The sequence below is a fragment of the Hemicordylus capensis genome, chromosome 5 (genome assembly GCF_027244095.1).
Source record: "Hemicordylus capensis ecotype Gifberg chromosome 5, rHemCap1.1.pri, whole genome shotgun sequence".
In the NCBI taxonomy this organism is placed as follows: Eukaryota; Metazoa; Chordata; class Lepidosauria; order Squamata; family Cordylidae; genus Hemicordylus; species Hemicordylus capensis.
Genome location: NC_069661.1, coordinates 235,657,797 through 235,679,467, shown reverse-complemented (window position 1 = coordinate 235,679,467; position 21,671 = coordinate 235,657,797). Strand labels below are relative to the sequence as shown.

At 46.0% G+C, this 21,671-nt stretch overlaps 1 protein-coding gene across 1 annotated transcript in view; it reads left to right on the top strand.

The window, feature by feature from the left end:
- Nucleotides 1-21,671, top strand: part of LOC128327114 (sodium- and chloride-dependent GABA transporter 1-like) — a 66,019-nt gene that overhangs the window by 41,293 nt on the left and 3,055 nt on the right. The window contains exons 10-13 of the mRNA XM_053255395.1: nucleotides 2,891-3,022; nucleotides 6,211-6,313; nucleotides 8,518-8,618; nucleotides 9,731-9,901. Coding sequence (XP_053111370.1) covers nucleotides 2,891-3,022; nucleotides 6,211-6,313; nucleotides 8,518-8,618; nucleotides 9,731-9,901 — 507 coding nt within the window. The remainder of the gene's footprint in view (nucleotides 1-2,890; nucleotides 3,023-6,210; nucleotides 6,314-8,517; nucleotides 8,619-9,730; nucleotides 9,902-21,671) is intronic.

The following is a 21,671-nucleotide window of genomic DNA, read 5'->3' as shown; positions in this document are numbered from 1 at the left end:
CTTACTGACTGCAGCATCAAGTCATTGTATATGTGTGAATGAGTTATCAAGCACCACAAAAAATAACTTTGCATATAGCTTCAGCCATTTTCAAACGGGAATTGTCCAGATTCATGGAGGACAGGTCTATCAATGGCTACTAGTCATGATGGCTACATGGGACCTCTAGGTTCAAAGGGAAGGGCTATAACCTTCCACAAATAAGTGAGGCACAGCACCAATAAGCAACAACAACAAAAGGTGTGGGGTGTGTGTGGAAGAAACAGGGTAATATGAAACTGAGCTTTGATCTTTATTCAACCAGTTGAAAAAAAGATTTTCTTTTGCCTTATGCATTTCGAGTGCAAAGCTCTTCAGAGGCAACCTGTAAAAACAATGTATAGCATATTGTACAAAATGTTTCAGAGATAACATAACTAGTTTAAATTTTTTTATATATCTAATACAATCTTATGCATCAACAGAGTTCTACAGAAAATTAGATGAATGATCAGATAAATTGCTTGTTACTAAAAACTTAATGCATCTATACAGTACAATAAACCTAAAAATAACTCATTACTGGGTCTTTGAAAACCTTTGTTGATTTCAGCTTAACATAATTGTAGAATAATATCCAATTATTTCTAAAGGGTTTGTATAAAACTTAAAAAAAACCAATTATCCAATATGAAAAATACACTATAGAACCCAACAATAGTACCTTTCATACTGGATAATGTGTAAAATGACATTAGATATGTAAAGATTATTTCAAGTTTTGTAACGTCTTGCAAAACATAAGTGGTTTTTACAGGCTGCCTCCAAAGAAGAGTTTTATGCTCAAAACACTCAAGGCAGCATTCGTCAGTATTTTTCAAGGTGGGGGGCACTTTGGCAAAATACCCTCTAGTGTGAAAACCCTTTTGTAAGAGCTCTAGGAGGAAAGCACTGGGAAGGGCTACACACTTCCCGGCACTCTGTGCACACCTTCCAAGATGCTGCTGGGGTTCAAGAGTGCTCCGTTTCCCTCAAAGGAGCCGCCTCGTGTTGGGAAAAGCACAGCACTGCATGATGCGAATGGTCATCTCCGCACGATTCCAGAAAGACTGTGCAGATAATTCAGCTTTGACAGAAGCTTCACACAGGTCCAAGAAGCAATGATTCAGGGAGCCACACTTAGGGTTGATGGGGCCCCCAGGCCTTACCGTGAAGAGCACTGGCTTTAGGTAAAATAAGCAAGGTTTAGAAATAGCTGAACAAACATTGGCACATGGTTTCATAGCACAATATTTGTTCTCCCTCTTTTTCTTATAACCTTTACTTCCTGCTTCTGGGCTTCCTGAAGAGAGCTGGTCTTGTGGTAGCAAGCATGACTTGTCCCCTTAAGCTAAGCAGGATCCACCCTGGTTACATACGAAAGGGAGACTAGAAGTGTGAGCGCTGTAAGATATTCCCCTCAGGGGATGAAGCTGCTCTGGGAAGAGCAGAAGGTTCCAAGTTCCCTCCCTGGCATCTCCAAGATAGGGCTGAGAGAGATTCCTGCCTGCAACCTTGGAGAAGTTGCTGCCAGTCTGTGAAGACAATACTGAGCTAGATAGACCAATGGTCTGACTCAGTATATGGCAGTTTCCTATGTTCCTATGAAGGCATCTCCTTTGAAGCAGGATGCTGGACTAGGTGGAGTTTTTGGTCTGATACTTCTTACATCCTGTTGAATCCAGTGCTTTTCAATTGTGATAGTTCATATCTGTGGGTCATCAAATGGCTCACATGTTCTGCAGTGTTGGAAATGAGGAATAGGAGCTGCATCCATGCAAGAGGCTGCTTTGGAGTTCAGCAAGGTCGTTGCTGAGCAGCCAAATGCACACCGAGGGGTAGGGAGGAAAATTTTCACTGATCTCTCCTCCCTCTAAAATTGCTGTTTGGTTGCTAGGAATATGTCCCTGAGGGTTATGCAGCCATCAGGCACATATTCCTTTCAGCCACTTTTAGGGCTGCAAGGAATATGTGCAGCAAAAATCACTCTGTGCTTCTCCCATTGCATGCATTTGACTGGTGAGAAATGCACTGGGCTGAGCTCTGAAGCAGTCTCTTTCATGGATGCAGCTTCTGTTCTGCACTTCTGTTGCTGTAGAACACATGAGTCATTGGCCAGGGAGTAACCCTAGTTTCTGATCCAGTGTATTGGTTTTGCAAAATATTTGAATGAAATGACAAGCTGGAACCAGGAAAATGGGGAGGGAATTGTCATGTAGGAGGGCAGGAGGGAGCCCGGGACTCCTTGATGATTTGGGCCACCTTCAGATGTAACGCAGGACTGTGGGTCCAATGGACCCACAGTTCCATGTCCCCCCTCCCCCTGCTTGCATTTGGACGAAATGGAGAGCTACCTCTCTGCAGTCGTGCTGACTACAGAGAGGAGGGGGAAATGGCTGTGTGGGCTTCCTTCTTTCATGAAGGGCAACCCACACAGTCAATAGAAGCCAGAATGAGGGAGGAGCTTCCTCTCTCAACTCCAGTTGCAGACGGGGGGAAACTGTGGTGGCAGCATTTGGATGTAACGGTGACACTGCATAACCAGAGCTGGAGGCAGTGAGACCTGATAACTGAAGGTTAATTTCACAGTTTGGGGAGGGAACCTGTGAGTCCATTTCTTGTCAAAATTGTGGTTGCCTACATTTGGACATACAGTTTCAGAAACTGGAGGTGAAGGGACGTTCGGTTTTGTGTAATGTGCAAATGCAGCCTTGTTCTCATAGCACCAAACCATGGTTTGGTGTTATTTTGTGTGGCTGTGAAGGCTGATGTGTAACGCTAGGGAGGCATTTTTCTAGAGAGCAGTGCCTCAAAGGGGGTAGTGGTCCAATAGGGGAGTTGATGGTGTATTTTTGTTCATCTCCTCCTGCAGTTTTGCACTGTGGAAGGCTTCGTCACAGCCCTGATGGACGAGTATCCACATTTGCTGAGAGCAAGGAAGAAAATCTTCATTGCTGTGGTGTGTTTAATCTCTTACCTCATTGGATTCTCCAACATCACCCAGGTAAACATGAATTGTGCATACCCTTTTCTGTAAATAAAAAGCAGCTTTGGAACACCCTCCCTGAAGAGCTTCGCCATACTCCCCCCCCCCACACACACTGTTTTTAAAGAACAACTAAAAGCACATCTTTATAAAGAGGCTTTTAAAGGCTTCATCTTTGTTTGTAACTGGTAGGTTCTTTAGTTTTTAGTTTTTATAATCCTCAATTTTTAGCTTTTAAATAACTTTTAATTGGAAACTTAATTCCGATTGTGGTTTTAGCCTGTCTTTTAACCAGTTTACTTCATTTGGTTAATTTTATTAGTTTTATTCTATATTGTATCTATTTTATTGTTTTGTGAGCTGCCCCAAGCAGTAATGTACTGGAGGGGCGGGATATAAATATTTCAAATAAATAAATAAATAATACCAATTTATGACAACAGCCATTTCCTTTCCCTCCCATTCAGGGGCGTATCTAGGGAAAATAGAGCCTAGGGCAAGCACTGAAATTGCACCCCCCTCGTCCAAACATCTGACACCCATCTTTCAATGGAAGGTGAAATGCTTGTGTTGTGTTAAAGATTTATCAGGCATGAGTACAGAGTAAATATTTATCAGGCATAAGTACATCCATTCCAAAAGAAATATTGATTTCTGTTCACTATTATTTGGCTTCTCTTTCACTGAAGGTGAAATTGAATATTTCTTTTGCAAATGAACAGTCAGTATCCCCATCCATGTTGTAGCAGATCAACTGATACAGTTGAAAAAAAATTTCTTTTAATTTACCCAGGAGCGGGAAGTGGGGGGAGGAGGGTGGCTGAGGAAAACAGTTGCGTGTAGTGGTTAGAGGGTTGGACTAGGGCTGGGGAGACCCAAGTTCAGATCCCCATTCAATCCATGAAACTTACAGGTGACTCTGTGTCAGCCACTTATCTCTCAGCCTAACCTTTCTCATGGGGTTGTTGCAAGGGTAAACATAACCATGCAGTCCTCTGAGCTTCTTGGAGTAAAAGTAGGTTATAAATGAGAAAAACCAACACATTAAGTGCTTGCACCAGCACCTGATTGCCTAATCCACACCTGATTGCCCAATCCACATCCGCCCCGCCCCCAGCACTTGCTGTTTATTTCAGGCAGCATTTGCTGCCTAAAAGCGTCTATTCCCCTTTCTCTCCCTCCAGAGAGAGAGAAAGGAAGAATAGATGCTTTCAGAATAGCGCTGAATAGCCCTGCCTGAAATGACGCTGAAGAGCTTGCTCAGGCTCTTCAGAGCTTGAGGCCATGCCCCTTTGACATCACATGCAAAAGGGGTGTGGCCTCGAGCTCCAGAGCTTGAGGCCACACCCCCTTTGACATCATATGTGAAGGGGGCGTGGCCTTGAGCTTTGAAGAGCCTGAGCAAGCTCTTCGGCATCATTTCAGGCAGCGCTTGCTGCCTGAAAACATCTGTTCTTCCTTTCTCTCCCTCCCTGCCTTAACTCCTTCCTGACAACTGATGCATCCCGTGCCCCCTGCTAACTGGATCTCCACCCTGCCATATCAGACTGCTCTCACTCTTATCCCCCTCAGCTGTGCCTCCGTCAGCTGCTGCCTCCTCACCTCTGCCCTTCCCCTGGGCCCTCTAGCCCAGCTCCTTGGTCTCACAGCATCTCAGCTGGCCACTCATCAGACACGCCGCCTGAGGCTTTGCCTGAGGCTTACCACCCCGCTGGACAATAGCATATTTCAGAGTTTTATAGGCAAAAAAATGGAATTCTACTTCCAATTTAGGTTAGAAACAAACTAAGATTGGTTGTGACATCCAAACCAGCCTATTTATTTATTAATTAGATTTTTATACTGCCTCACCCAGATGGCTCTAGGCAGTTCACAAATACAAATGTTAGTTTGTTCTAACCAACTTCCCTAAAACAAACTTACAACTGAAACCCACCTCAAACCTTGGTTTTAGATCCTAGTTTCTAAGATGTTAGAACAAACCAAGATTGGATGGTTCAAACATCATGGTAAATCTTGGTTCAAGTGTCATGACCAGTGTTTCCTCTACCAGGGATTCCCAGATGTTGTTCCAGCATCCCAGCATCCCCAAGTACAGTGGCCTTTGGCTGGGGATTATGGGAGTTGTAGTCCACAACATCTGGTCATTCCTGGGCATGACCAGTCTTGGCTTGTTTCTAACCTAAATTGAAAATAGAATTCCTTGGAGGTTCACATGAGCAGGGGAAGGGGCAGCACACGCTCCAGAGGCTTGTTGAAGAGAGCTTTAACCATGGTTCTGTGTGGCATCTGAACCGGACCACTGTGTGCTCTGTTCATATGTCAAGGTGCAGATGCAAAGTTTTCCTTCATGGAAGAGATTGTTATGTGCAAAATTATTGCCTTGGCAGGGGCATGTGAAGTTGTTTAAATGTGGTTCCAGTTCACACAGTCTGAAATGTTGAATGCAGCTCCACCCTATATGGAAAGAAGAGGGGGATTCAAGCCATGTCTTTTGGGCAGCGAGTCAAACTGGTGCCCAGATGTCATGAGTGCCATCACGCCCCATCATGAACTACTGTGGGAAGCCCCATGGTCAAGACAAATTAACACCCAAGACTGGCATGCCTAACTTGTTCTTTTAATTTCAATGGGATTTCCTTGAGTAAATTTAATCAGGCTGTCAACCATTGACCATAGGTAGGCTGCTTAAATCCCACTGGCTGACATGGTGCACAGCAGTACAGAGACACTGTGCACCGTGTGGGACCTGCTGAGGACCCGAAAGGTGTCCCGGACACTGTAGAGAAGCACTACTTTCACAATGGCCCATTCTCTGCAGTGTCGGGACTGCTTTTTGGATCCTCAGCATCCCCGACACAGTGCACAGCCATGCACCTGTGCAGTTTCGCTGCTGTTGGGGCAGAAAAGGAATCCAGCCCCTTCAAACACCAACATTTTCTGGCCATTTGGCAACCCTATCCTCAGCACCCTCATCAAATTCCAATTCCAGGGTTCTTTGTGGAAAGCCATAACAATCGACCCAACATAAAAACCAATATAATTTTCTAGGGTAGATATGCCTGCTGTCAGCCTGGCCATGGGCTGATATTGTCATTGCTCTCTTCTGCTGCGTCATGCCGAGCTCTCTTATACTGGGATCGTATATCTTGGTCCGCCTCATTGCTCTCTAACAGCATTAAGGACCTGTACTGTGTTTCCCTTAGGGCGGCATCTATGTTTTCAAGCTGTTTGATTATTACTCAGCCAGCGGCATGTGTCTCCTCTTCCTCGTCTTCTTTGAGACAATCTCCATTTCCTGGTGTTACGGTAAATAAGTACAAATGTCTTTGGCTGCTTAGCGCTGTCTTTGCGAACGCCAGCCCCAGGTGGGCTGGGTTTCCACGGCCTCTGTTGAAGTTAAGCAGACAGAAGACAGGCTGCTTCGTGCCATGGTGGACTGTCTGTCTGATGGAGGCTTTCAGACACAGGCTGGATGGCCATCTGTCAGAGATGCTATCAGAGTTTCCTGTGCTGAGCAGTAGGTTGGACTAGAAGACTTCCAGGGGTCCCTTACATAGGAACATTGGCGGGGGAAAGACACAGGGAGGCGATTCTCACAATTGCCCCAAAGTGGGCTAAGGGAGCCTAGCCCGCTTTTGGGTGATTGTGTGCTGCAATGGGAGCTGTGCGGCAGCAAACCTCGCTAAGTACCCCTCCCCTTAGACAAGTGCTCCGTTAACCTCATCTTTTTGCTTGTGTGTTGCCCTGACTAAGCCCGCTCTCCTCACAAACCCCCTTACGGCTCTTCACACGAATCGTGTGAAGAGCCTCAGGGCCTTTTTGGTTGTGGACCCTTGTCTTTGGAACACCTCACCATGCGCCCTCCCTCAGTGTTTCTAAAAAACAATCAGGGACACATCTTTTTAGAGAGGCTTTTTAATGGTTTATCTGCTGCTTATAGGCGGTAGGATTTTTTTTTTTTTAGTTCTTAGGTTAGGTTCTTAGTTTTTAGTGTTTTACTTATAATTGGAAACAGTTAAAATTTGTAACTTTTAAATAGGTTTCTGCTTGGTCTTTTAACTTGTTTTATTTTATTGATTTTTTAATTGTTTTATATTGTATCTATTAATGTTGTGAGCCACCCTGAGCAGTAGTGTACTGGGGTATGAATATTTAAAATAAATAACACAGAATAAACAAACATAGGAAGCTGCCTTATACCGAAACAGAACATTGGTCTATTTAACTGACTAGCAGCAGCTCTCCAAGGTTTCAGACATTGGTCCTTCCCAGCACTATCTAGAGAAGCCAAAGGTTGAACCTAAGACCTTTTGCAAGCAAAACAGATGCTCTACCAATGAGCTACAACCCCATCCCTTCCCATTCTAACATTCTATTATTCTAGCCCAAATCCAAAGTAGCCCAAATACAAACATTCTATTATTCTAGCCCAGATCCAAAGGAGGGGTGTGCCTGAACCCCAAATCACAGTTTGGTTCAAATTTGAATAGAATTCGAACTGAAATCCCATTCCACTAAACTGGTTCAGTCAAACTGACTGCCCAGTCTGGTCTGTTTGACTGAACTGGTTCGGCGGTTCTATTGGTAGTACTTGTAAAGGGGAGTTTGGTGAGGATTCCCCTTTACAAGTAAAGGAGTGGCGGAATCCACCAAAGGGCGGCAGGGGAGCGGCGAGAAAGGTAGTCTAAGGTTCTTACCAGTTCAGCCTGGCAGGTGCCACTGCCGCTGCCGCCACTCACCCCATCCCTAGGGCAGGCCAATTGCCAGATCGCTCTGTAAGCAGGCCGCCCGTACAGCAGTGACACAGTTCCGGCCTCTGTGGATGCACAGAGACCATTTGCATGGCCATGCCAACTGCATGGTTGAGTTCGTGGTTCGGTTCACGATGGAGCCACCATACCAGTCCAACATCGAACGGTTCATGCACACCCCTAATCCAAAGTAGCACAGTTTCCTTCCTGTTCATTCATTCATTCATTCATTCATTTAACATATTTATATACTGCCCCAAACCAAGGTCTCAGGGCGGTTCACAACAAAGCAATAAACAAAACATTAAAATCAATTAACATTCTAAAAACAATTTAAAACAAATCAATACACAGTCTCAAATTTAAAAAGCCCGGGTAAAAAGATGAGTCTTCAAGCACTTTTTTAAAGCCGCTAGAGACGGGGAGACTCTTATTCCCACGGGAAGCGCGTTCCAAATTCTCGGGGTGACAACAGAGAAGGCCTGTCCCTGGGTGGCCACCAGGCGACATGAAGATAGCCACAGATGGTGAGAAGACTTAGGACTTGAGGATGATTGTGTGCCAAGCCCAGCTAGTATCCAGTCAAGAACCTTCCTAGTAGGTCAAGGTGGTGGATCAGCAAGCTTTGGTGTTATGCTTTTCTCCTCTCACACTCCAAAGCCTTCATAATTATTCCTGACCTGTGTTGGGTCAGTGGAGGGAAGGGCAGGTATCATTGTACACAGATTCCATTGTGTTAATAGACATTTCTCATTTCAGGTGTGAACAGATTTTACAATAACATCGAAGAGATGATTGGCTATAAGCCTTGCAGTTGGTGGAAGATCTGCTGGGCCTTCTTCACTCCCCTTGTCTGTTTGGTAAGAATTTAAGGACAAACACACCTAAGAATTCCCTTACTGGATCAAGTCAAATGTCCAGCAATCTTTTTCTAAGACTATGGTCTATCTGCAAGAAGGATTGTCTAGATGCCACTGGAAAGCATACAAGCAGAGTTGTCCAAAACAGCCAGCCTCTTTTTTCCTCCCCAGCACCTATTAATCCAAGATATACTGCCTCTCACTAAGGAGGTATCATTTTTATTAGTAAAAGTCAATTAGTGTCTAGTAACTAGTGATAAGCCTATCCTCTACAAACTTGTCTAATGAATAGCACAAGTCATACTGGAAGAAAAATTGTGGGCAAGGGCTGTAGTGTGTGTCTAGTTGTGTTGAGGGCAGTGAGGAAGGCATTATTCAAATCTAGATGAAAGACCTCTGTCTATACAGTTTATAGACAGTGGCTTATATTCTGTGTAGAGATCCAAAGGTCCAGGGGAGTGACACTACCTGTGCTGTTTCTGCACCACTCCACAGTCTGTGCACACTGCTACTGCAGGTGGGGAAGACCCACTCCTACTAAGGAGTGCTTCATTGCACTTGCGATGGTTCTCCCATTGGGAATTACGAGAGCACCATCACAAGCATGATGATTCAATTCTTAGCAGGCACTAAGTCACTCTGCCTTCTGTAGCAGCACAAGCGGGCTGTGGAATAGCATAGAAGCAGTGCCAACATCACTCCCTTGGACCAACGGATATTTATTTATTTAGCATATTTTTATACTGCCCAAAACTTACGTCTGTGCAGAATGTAAGCCATTGACCTGGCTGCCATTTTTACCCACAGTTGCTTTTGGAATTATGCTTACATCTTCATGTAGAGTGGTTCAGAGGGGAATTGCAGGCTAGGTGGAGTGGAAGGAAGATAGCCATTAAAAGGAGCATGACGGCTACTATGGAAGCAGTAGACGCACCACTGCTACCCTGAAGCAGGTATCAGCAGCAACAAAATATGACTAGTTGGGGATGCCCCCCGCCCCACCAAATCTGAAACAAATGCTTTCTATGGAGAACTTGTGACTCAGCTGTACTATACATCTGCTTTTGTCCATGCTGGTGTTGAACCACCATGTTTCCCTTCTGTTTGTCCAGGGGGTTTTCTTCTTTAGTGTGGTTGAAATGACTCCCCTAAGCCTGGGGAAATACATCTATCCCACTTGGGGTCAAGGAATAGGCTGGCTCATGGCCCTGTCCTCTATGATCTTGATCCCAGGATATATGGTGTACTTCTTCTTCTTCGCTGCAAAGGGGACAGTCAGGCAGGTAAGAGCATTTTTGCAACCTCTTGCTTGGTGTTGAGTGAACCCATCACTGGTGCAAAAAAACCCAACCACTTCGCCATTGCAGTGTCTCAAGTGCCACCATCAGCAGACAGGTGGGGGCTTATGGCTCACTGGAAGAGCACTTGCAGAACGTCCCAGTGCCAACCCCTGCCACCTTCAGGTAGGGCTAGGAAAGAACCCCATCTAAGACCCTGGGGAGCAATCAACGGTTGGTGTAGACAAAACTGAGCTAGATGAACCAATGGTTTTGGCTTGGTATAAAGCAGCATCATATGGCAAATCTGTAATGTCGGATCCTGCCAATTCAGAACGCACGAGAGGATTCAAATTTGGGGAAATATTCCCATGATATAGATATAGGTGTGTGTGTGTGTGTGTGTGTGTGTGTGTGTGTGTGTAAGTAAACTCTCTATAAATATAAAACTAGCATGTCCAGATTGACTAGCAGCTGGTGGCAGTAAGTTCCCCATCTCGTCTCCCTTGAAAATTATGATTGTTGTTGTTGTTGTTGTTGTTACTAATATTTATATACTGCTTGAACCACCAAAATGCTCCCCAAATGTCGCTGTCTGTGCTGGCAAAATTGCGGAATAGCGTGGGGTGGTCTTAGCCTCTGAAATGTATTATTTATTTGTTTATTTTAACATTTGTATGCCGCCTTTCTGCCAAATGCCTCCTAAGGCAGCTTAACCAAACCTCATAAACAAAATTTCATGGGAACAAAATTTCATGGGAAAAACAAAGAAACAGAATAAAAACATACCAGGTCATAAATCAGCAATTACAAAATTCAGCAGGCATAAACCAGAACAACAAACCAAACTGGCCAAATGAGGATAATAAAACCCAAACTGGACATTACAATTCATTAAAACGTTAATAATAAACTACCCAAAGCCCAGCTAAACAGGAGGGCGGACTTTGCCTAGAGTATAGCAATAAAATTATCCAGCCGATCTCCCTAGGAGGAAGCGCCTCAGCTGGTGTCCAGCCAAGATCCTGAACATATCCCATTCAAATGCAGAGGGACATATTCCTTCTGATTATGCTGCACTGCAATAACTTTCATTTCCATGTGCAATTTCCTGTGCAATAACTTTCTTTTCCAAGATAAGTAAACAGAAAAAAAAGGAGTAACCATTCCCTTGTGGTTTTATGCATATGTATGCCCCATATGTCCATCGGTTAGAGTTCTTTGACTTAAAATTTAATCAGCTAATTTATTTCTTTTCTTTTGATCTGTAGTCATTCTGGAAACTGGAAACCATCTTTTCCAAATCATGAGAAACAATAAGCCCTATTATTACGGCTGTTCTCTGTTGTTTTTGGAGGCGCCTGCAGCCTCTGACAACACACTGGAAACCCCTCCCCCAGCTCATCACTCACTCACCCTCCTCAGCGGGTCACTCACTCACGCTTACAGCATCCGTTTCTTCAGACAAATGCTGTAAGACTGATTAGCATTTTCAGCCCCACATTACTGGGTGCTGCTGAGGTTGAAAATTCTCAAGCCGCCTTATGTGAGGAGAGCTGGTCGTGTGGTAGTGCGCATGAATTGTCCCCTTTGCTATGCAAGGTCTGCCCTGGTTTGCATTTGGATGGGTCAATACATGTGAGTGCCTCAAGATCTTCCCCTTAGTGGGTGGGGCCATAGCTCAGTGGAAGACCATCTGCTTTGCATACAGAAGGTCCCAGGTTCACTTCCTGGCATCTCCAGGGTGTTTTTCACACAGCAGGTTTTACTACAAGTTTACTGCATGTTCCAAGTTGACAAAAAAAAAACACACACACACACGATGCAAAAAGTGGAATTCTTTACCCTGGATATAAATCGAGCTACACTCTTAACGCATGATGAAAAACCTGAATTGTGTGTGAAGTGCTCCCCAATAGCTGGCAGGGACTTGGGAGTAAATCTGGCCGATATGTGAATGCACCCCCTCCATTCCAAAGAAGATGTGAGCTAAAATCTAGTCCGGTTTGGTCCGGGAGGGGGGAGGGTTCATGAGTTTGATTTTTTGACAGTTATTTTTCCCTTGCCCCTCCGGGAGAGTTGTTCGAGGTGGTGGTAGGAGGGGGTCCATAGAGGTTACCTCTCCCCCGTAAGCCTCCCTTAAGCCATAAGCTCTTTGGCTGCTCGTCAGCCTTCCCCCACTCAGTGTGGCGGCCATTTTGGAGGCTGCCGCACCTGCACAATGGGCCTCTGTATGGTCTGGATTCCTAGGCCAACGAGGCTTAAGGGAGGCCAGAGGGGGGAGGGGGAACCTCTGTGGACACCCCGCCACACCTTGAACAACTCCCCCAGAGGGGGTAAGTGAGGAAAAAACCTTCTTTTAAAAACCTTGGTCCAGGGTCGGACTGAACAGGGGGTGGTTCGGTTCAACCCCAAATGGTCAAACCGAACTGGTTCGACGTCGAACACGTTTGATGTCAAACCTGTTTGCACATGACTAAGATGGACCAATGGTCTGACTTGGTATAAGGCAGCTTCCTATGTCCCTGTGAGTTCATGGCTGAGGTTGGAGGAGATCCAGGGATTTACTTGGCTTCTTAGCTCAGTCTCTTAACCATGACATTACTGTCTTGCACAGTCCAGAGACATTGGCTGATGGTGTCGCTTGGCTCGTAGACCCACACCTGCTCAGACACTCTGTATATTCCATCCATCATCCCTCTTCATATGCTCAAAGTTATTCTCTAAGCTTCTTTCTGACTTTGGCAAAGCCCTTCCATTATCCAACAAAAAGCCTTTCCTTCTTTGGGGATTAAATGGCTCAGGGGGATTGCACAGGATATCAAGGGCTGACCTTAAGGCTGCCATTTAGACGCTGTTGAAGGTTGATAGGCAACAACATCTTTTTAAAATGTTCACTGAGCTTGGTTCATGCCCTGACTGCCCAGAGTACAGAATGCTATGCAGAAGCACAGAACACAGAAAATAACTTCACTGAATGGCATTTTGGGAGCGGGGAGACTGTGCTCAGGCCATGTATTCTGTGCTTCCATGCTTGTGCTATCCAAGTGTGTAATTTAGGATATTGACAATATAATTTATTGTCCAGGGGATTCCAGCTAGAGAGTGTGTGTGTGTGTGTGTGTGTGTGTGTGTGTGTGTGTGTGTGTGAGAGAGAGAGAGAGAGAGAGAGAGAGAGAGAGACAGAGAGAGAGAGAGAGTCAGTCAAGTATCTAGTCCCCATGACTTTGAAGGGGGCTCAGAAGCCCCAGGGGGGTTGGTCAGAGCTTCCAGTGGTCAGGGGGTTGTGATTTCAGTGCTCTCACAGAGCATCGCCCCTTCCCATAGAGAATAAATTACACAAAACCAGAAAATATGATTGTACATTTGCTTAATCTGCACTCTTTTTTCATGTCACAGAATTTGACTTGATCTTGGCACAGCATATGGGTGTTTTGATTTTTTTTTTTAAACAATGATTGCTCACATACTGTGCAAGGTGATTCAGGAGATAGCGGCCCCACTCACACGGCTGCACTAGTACAAACAGGGCACACTAGGGCAGTTCCACTCTGGCCTAATGCTGCACAAACGCATTTTTTTACGTTGCACATCCTGCCATGCACCTGCATGTTCTCAACATTATGCCTGAGCAGAGCTGCCCAGGTGCGCTGTTCTGCTGATGTGGCTTACACTGAGGCAGCAGAACGGGCAGGGCTCCTCCTGCCACCCTCATAGCCTTGCACAGAACATGGGCAACCTTTTACCATTAGCAAGTCTATACACAGCCCGGCTTCTATCCCATTGTGTTCTGGTGTCCATGGCCAAAGATGGGCCAAGTCAGGCAGAGGCTCAAGGTCCCAGACACACCCAGGTGGCTTTCCAGCCACCACTTTAGTGATGGTTGTTAGATGTGTTTGAATTGTTTAGTGAATCTGCAGCTTGCTTGCTTGCTTGCTTATCTATCTATCTATCTATCTATCTATCTATCTATCTATCTATCTATCTATCTATTTGATGTATATACCGCCCCCGAAAAATGGCTCAGGGCGGTTTGCACTAAAACAAAACAATTAAAATCAATTAGCCATTAAAATCAAAACTATAAAAACAGCACCAAACTAATTAACAGTTAAAACATTTTAACAGTTAAAAACCCTAGAGATCCAGGCTGAACACTTCTAGCCGTTAAAAACAATTTACAACAAATTAAAAACCCCGGAAGGCCAGGCCAAAGGGCTCTCTGGAAGGTTTTAAGGTTTCACCTGGAATATGTTGACTCTGCCATGCAGTTGCATCTGCTATCTTTCTGTTGTGTTGCTCAGTGAAAACATACCTCTTGCTTGTGGGCTCCCCAGAGGCATCTTGTGGGCCATGGTGTGAAGCAGGATGCTGGACTAGATGGGCCTTCTTGGGCCTGATCCAGCAGGGCTGTTCTTATCATACAGCTGTGGGGAGAGAGAAAGGAGTCTTTGGTTTCATGGAGTATTACTATGCCTTCTCAGAGTAGGAGGACTGATCATTGTTCAGTGAGAGAATGAATTTCAAGAAGTGCCAGGTGCAATGCCGAGCATTTCCAAGGAGCTCAGGAAAGACTTCTGTGGCAAGCCATTGCCTGTTAGAGCAGGCAGGAGCAGGACTATGTGTGCCAGTGGTCTAAGAGCATAAGTCAGGTTCGTATGTTCAGACATGCATGCACATGAGTCCAAGGAAGCAAGCTTTCTCCACTTTCCATCGTAGTTATAGAGTGCAAAGCATAACTGAACCGAACCACTGCAGTGTGTTGATCAGTTATATTTATCTAGCGTTCTTCAACCAAAAGTTCCCAAGATGATTTGCACAGCAGAGAGACACCACAATAGCCACTGGAAAAGCCGCTAGGCGGAAATGAATGGGGACAGTTGCTTCCCCCCCCCCCCTGCTAAATATAAGAGAGCCACCTCCTGAAAGGAGTCACTCTGCCCATGCTACCCTGAGCTGAAGAATATTTCAGGGAGATTCTAGATGTGTATGTCCTTTAAGTATTTAGGGACAGTGCCATCCAACCCAGTGCCATCCAAACCCAATGTTTGTATTTTGTTATTTGCAGCTGTCTTCTGTGGGCTTTTCTGCTCCTCCCTCCCCAGGGAACAGTGAAATGGGATTCTCGCTTGCCTCCCTCACAGACCTCTCCAGTAATTATTGCTAAAATTTAATTTCCAGTGTTCATAGTCACTCTCCTGAAATCTGATTTGGGGCACCTTCATCTTGACACCATCCTCTGCACCCTGCAGGGAGAATAAATTAATGCAGCTCTGCTTAACTCAGATTTACTTAGCACCAGCAGAGAGACAAATTCAAAACTTCACATCAGCAAGATCCCAGAAATACGCCGCCTTCCACTCCTGTATGAGGTGGGAGTGGAGAACATTGGTGCAGAGCAGGAACCGTTCTGTGTGCCGTCTCTTCTTCTGTGCCCAAGTCAGCCTGAGCCCTGAGGGGGTCTTTTGCCACTACGGGTTGGTTTGGCTTGAGCTGAGAGAAGCTATTTCCACGACCAGGAGAGATGGGGCTAAGGGAGCCTGAGCCTGATTTCTCCTGATCGTCTGCTGCCACGGGAGCCACGCAGCTCCCGGCAGCAAACTTCCAAAATTACCCCTTCCCTTAAATGAGGTTAGGGGAGTGAGTGCTCCGCTAACCCCATTTAGTTGATGGTGTGCTCTTGCGGCATGGGTCCGCACCATGACAACTCATGAGGAGACCCCCGCCGGGAGGCTAAAACAAGGCCCCTGGCCCCAGTGGTCTCTCCAGAAGGCCCTGCACGCCTGTGCAGGGCATCCTGGAACTTCCGGGGCCTGGCTGGCCCGAGACCTCTGTTGGCTCTGTGACAGAGCCAGCAATCGTGTGGGCGGCCGATCTGGCTCCCTGCACTAACAGCGCTTCACACCAATCGTGTGAAGAAGCACCTCAGAGTGTTTCCAAAGGCCATCTGTTCTGTGTTCCTACCCCAGCTTGGTGGTGGGGTTTAAGTTGGGGAACTTGTCTGAGAGGGGAAGGGGGATACTTTCTGTCTTCAGTATCATGGTCCTGATACAAACACACACATGCATACACATCCCACAGCAGTTTTTTAAGAGAGGGGGGAAATGTGGGGATGTCTATCATGGCTCTACCAGCTAGCATCTAGGCTTGGCTGCCAGCCACACACTGAAAATGGCTAAGCCTGTGATGAGGTGGGAAGAAGAGGACCAGCAAAAGCAGCTTTTGGGAGCCCAAGGAAGAAATCCATTGGGATCATGGGAATAGCCAGTGGGGGAGGGGGGGCTGCTGGGAAGCGTGAAACAACGACTGAGCTGCGAGGTTGTTGGTGAGGTACCAGTGGCCGTGGCCGTTTGTGTTGGTCAGAAAAGATTGCAAGGAGAGTGACTCAAAGTAGGAATGAAAGTGTTCCACAAAAGGCTGGGGATAGGTGGTGTGCTTGCAAACATTAAGGTAGGAGGTGGGGAGAATGAATGTGTGCGAGGCAGCAGGATGGCTTTTCCTCCTACCCAGGTAAAAGGCTGGGGATGGCATCTGAGTAGGGCCTGCATACGATGATTCGCCTCCTGCCTTAATCTTTGCAAGCACATGGCCGCAAATCAGGAGTGCGCCCAGATCTCTCATCCCAGGCGGAGTGCTTCTTCTCCTACCTTGCCAGGAGCTGTATGAACAAGCCTTGTGTCGATCCACCCACTTAATTTCTAGAGACTCTGGGGAGGCAGCTGAATCCTGAAGAATGACAATCGTAGCAACTCACATGAAACAAGTATCCTCAAGAGGCAAAAATGGGGACAAAATAGGACAATGATTTTCTAGGGACGGATTCAAAAAAATAAGGCCTGTCTCTGGTAAACAGGGAGTCTCATGAAATACCAAGTAAGGAAGAGAAACATAGTTTGTGAGCAAAGCCACATTTTGCTGGTGAAGGAGGCAGGAGAAACTTCAAGGTCACTACATAAGCTTAACTAAGAGAAATTTCCTTCCTCGCTTTAAATATGAGAGATCCTTACCATTCAAACGGGATGCATCCACCAAGCCTCCAGGCATAAAGTTTCCTTGGCTTTCTTGCACCTTCCTGTGGGACAGGATAGCTACAGCCATGCAATACCCCCATTTATTATTCTCTTCTAAAAGAAGAGGGGATTACTTTCTGCCGAGGAAAACGTCTTCATTAGCAATTGTTCCTCTTTTTAAAACATTCTTCCTATTCATTTTGCATAATTTTGTGGAGATCAGTGCAAAGAGTTTTCCTGCAGGGCTGAGGCTAGTTGGTGAGGTCAGGCTGTCTCTGCTGATGGGCTTGAATAAGATCTTATGTGAGGACAATAAATAAGGATGTCTAGAAGAAAGATAGGCAAAGGGCCGGGGTTAATCAGACTTGTGGCCTTTCCAGCAGACTGCCTGGATAATGAAATAAATCTGCTTGATCCTAACGAAGATAGGCTTGAATACAAATCCCCTGGAGAAGAGATGCGGCGGGATTTTGCGAGCTTCCACTGCGAGTCAAAATTCATGCATTCACAAAAAGAAAAAGTAGCCCGTTTCAAGGCTCTTGGTGCAGAAAATCCACTTCTGCTTCTGCTTCTTTTTTAGGATCAAGAAAAATAAAATAGAAAAACACCTCCTTGCTTTTCAGTTATTTTCAGGGATAGGTCTCTCATGTACCACCCTGGGGTCAAGTCTGAAGCAGGCCTTGGGCATGGCACAAACGCCTCTCCATCTGGATTCCATTTGACAGGGTCAAGGAGCCCTATTCACACATGAAGTTCAATGTACGTGCAATCTGTGTACAGCAAGGCACACACAGCTCCGTATGCATGTAGTTATTCACGCATCACATTCAACACACTCTAGTATGCTTCCTATAGTTACCCTGCATTTTGAGGGGGCGTGTGCCCAAGTTCGCTCTTGAAGTTCGCACAGTTTATACAAAAAAGTGAACAAGGGTACAAACACTTGTATGCATTTACAGCATAAAGGTTGAATAAGACTGCAGTGTTCAGGTAAACTAGGGCTGACCCTGAAGTTCTAATTGAAGTATTTTCAGCTTGGAACTTGGGGTGCTGGGGAACCTCCAGGACCTAAAAAGTAGGAGGAGGCTGAGCATTTGGAGAGGGCCTAACTTTCATGGACGGCAGTGGTTGTTCTCTCCTTTTCAACACATGTTTCTGCTGCTTCTTTGGCAGTGGCTTGTTGCTCTTCTGTACGACTGGCTCCCACCAGTCGCCATATATTTCTCCCACCCAATAGCCCAGGAATGACTCAACGTCATGATGTAGCATCATTCCCAGGGCATTGTGAGAGGAACATGCATGGCAACCAACTGTTGAAGGTTGCAGAAGAGCTGCAAGTGACTGCCGCTGCTGCTAATGACAAAGAGGTGGTGGGGAACCGTTTTTAAAAGATTGAAGAAGGCAGCACTTTTTAGACAAACTAAATGTCATTGAGATCAAAGACCTCAGTAGCTGTACTTCGGGGGACATTTAGAACATGAAATAGCAGAACAAGAACTTGTAGTAGAATGTGACTGGGTCAATCACTGTGTGAACAGAGATTATGGGCTTTATGCACATTATAGAGACAGGTAGTCCATAATCTCTCCTGCGCTACCTGTTATGTGTTAAACTATTGCAAGTGTCTCTTCAAATTGGTATGGAATGTTTTAAATTACGGAATCTTTAACCGACCATCCTTGCTTCCACCCTGCATCTGAGGAAGTGGGTTATAAGCCACGAAAGCTCACACATTAAAATGTCAGTCTAAAAGTCTTATTCCTCTTTTGATCTATATAATTGACAAACACAACATGTCACATCTGTGTTTAAAAGGAAATGGCGGTTGCTGCTGTCACCAGCCTCCACCTCCAGCCTCAAAGGCAGGATGCCTCTGAGTACTAGTTGCAGGGGAGTAACAGCAGGAGAGAGGGCATGCCCTCAACTCCTGCCTGTTTTCTTCCCAGAGGCATCTGGTGGGCCACTGTGTGAAACAGGATGCTGGACTAGATGGGCCTTGGGCCTGATCCAGCAGGGCTGTTCTTATGTTCACCAGTGAGAGGTAGTGCCCCCTGCAAACATTTTTCAGAAATTCATACTCTACACCCGCCCCTGTCCAAATTGCCAAAGGGCCAAATTGCTAAACAGGCTCTCAACTTTGCCACCTGTGAAAGGAGTGATGAAAATAGACGGGCTGTTTGGGTCATCTCTAAAATAAATACAGGGGCTGACATCCAGACTAACGAAGCACTTGCACAATGAACGAAGTTTCACTACTGCAAGAAGATTGCGCAGGTGCACAAAGTCAAAGGGATTTTCAGAATTGTGCTATTACACAAAAGTTCCCAGCAAACATATGAGGCGTGCCTCCGATTGTGCATCCTGTTGTGCTCATGCAAGCATGTTTGCACAAGCACAACACTAGTGCAACTAGCTAGCGCAACAACCTTGTGCTACTGCAACACATCACACAAGCACTCCATGAGTCTGGATATCAGTCAGGATCTTCTTGTGCACTTATTGCTTTCTTCCTACAAAGAAGGGAGCGTTAGGAGATGGGGTGCAAGACCGAGGGGGACATTGCTGGCCTCATACCTCATATAACCCCGATGCCAAAAGCAATGCTCTTGTTCTTGGCACAAGAAGAAGAGGAAAGTTCTTTGACTGCAGTAAGCATAATACAGAAACTATATTCCTCAGTAAGGTCAATACAGTCCCCTCCTTGTATTGACTTGTAACAGCATTGGTGAGGGGAGCTGATGAGGAATAAACTGAGAGAGATTTTAGTTACTGTGTTTATAATATAATTGGTCATGAAGGGCAAACGATTGGCAGAAGCCAGACAAACAGAAAAATTCATAAGCAACCAGTGAGAGATGCACAATGACTTTGGGCTGGGGTATCAGTCAGACCATAGTCACCTGTATTTATTTTATTTATTTATTGTTAAATTTATATACCACATTTCATTAAAAATAATCCCAAGGCTGTATGATTCTGCCAGGACCCTCTGTTCTACTTCTCAGGCCCTGCTCACAGTCCTGCCATTGACTGAGATCCAGGTGGCACAGACTACAGACAGGGTATTTTTAGTTGTGACCCCCCAGTTTTGGAATGCCTTCACAGATGAACTTTGTCATGCTCCCTCAGAGTTTTTAAGAAATATTTAAAAACTGCATCAATGGGTATTTGAAAACACATGTATCACCCAAATATACTCATCTGAGAGCTGAAGTTGACTGCGAATGCCTGTTGAATATCTACTACATGGTGTGTTGGAGTTTGTTGCTATGTAATATGTAGAATGTATCTAAGGTACTACCATTGAACTGATTGATACGTCCTGTGCTGAATGTGATTTTCCCCAGTAGATTTTGGCATGTTGGGTTTATGTAATATCTGAAGTCTGGATTGCCGGTCATCCCATCCTGCAACTCTTTACAAAACAAACCTTCAACCAAGATAATGGTTAAGTTGCAATCTGGAGGCATGTGTGTGTTGGAGCATTTGCTGTGTTACAAAATATAGAGGCTCTTCTCACGATCAGTGAGAAGAGCCTGGATGGGATTTGCGGGGAGAGCGGGCTAAGCCTGCTCTCCCCCGCAGAGTGCTAAGCCCGCTCTCCCTGCAGACGATCGGTCAGCCGTCCCTGGGCGGCCACAGCAGCCACCCACATGACTGCTGGCTCCGTCATGGAGCTGGCAGGGGCTTGGGAGTTTGGGGGCCATGTGGCCCCCGGTAGTTGCAGCATGCCCTGCACGAGAGACCCCCCAAGCTGGGAGACTGCCTTTTAGCCTCCCGGTCGGGGGTCTCCTTGTGAGTTGCCGCGGCGCGGAGCCACGCTGTGGCAGCACATGATCCGGTAACCCTGGTTAGCGGCACGCTCGCAATCCTGGCTAAAGGGAGGCTAAACCTTGGCTAAAGGGAGGGTTGGTTTGGGCAGTTTGCTGCCTGGAGCCGCTCAGCTCTCGTGGTTGCACACGACCGCCAAAAAGCGGGCTAGGCTCCCTTCGCCCACTTTTTGGCGGTCATGAGAATCGCCTCAGAGTCTCATTGACCCTGTAGGCAGGGAGACAAATGTCAGGAACTCTGGAATTTACAGCTTTGTGAACTGCTGCCCCGTGTGGTGAGCCAACATGGTTATCGGTGGCTCTGCTCATGCAGGGTCACTATTGGTTGTCCCCATTACTACTAAACATTCCCTAATCAAGCTGGCGTTTTGCCGGGGTATTGATAGCACAGCATGGATCTGGCTCATCCTGCCTCCTGGTTTGACTTCCTAGCTCTGTCCCCTGACGTGACTCTTGACTCGGCTCCTGATAGCAACACAGGAACAGGCAGTCCGGCTCTTACCCAGCCCATGACCAAGCCCTGCCCTGGAAGTATGTATAGCTAGGTTTCAACAGGAAGAACCAATAGGGTACCAGCAGGGTGGAGCTTTGCTGGGCTATGGAAGACCAATACTGCTGTCTTAAGCAAACTATCACAAGGTGCCAGGTCAAGACATTCAAATTCCAAAAATCCTTACATTCTGTGGTATCCAAATGGCTGTCCAGTTTGATGCCAAGCCGTTCTAACATATGAAGCTTCTTTCTACTGAGTGAGTCCATTGGTCCATCTCTAGCTGGTAGCAAATCTCCAGGGGCTCAGGGAAGGGATCTCTTTCCCAACCCTACCTGGAGAGGTCAGGGATTTAACCTGGGACCTTCTGCATGCACAGCAAGCATATGTTCTGCCACTGAGCTACAGTACACAGGACCTTGATTTGGTTCTTGTGTGTTGCTCAA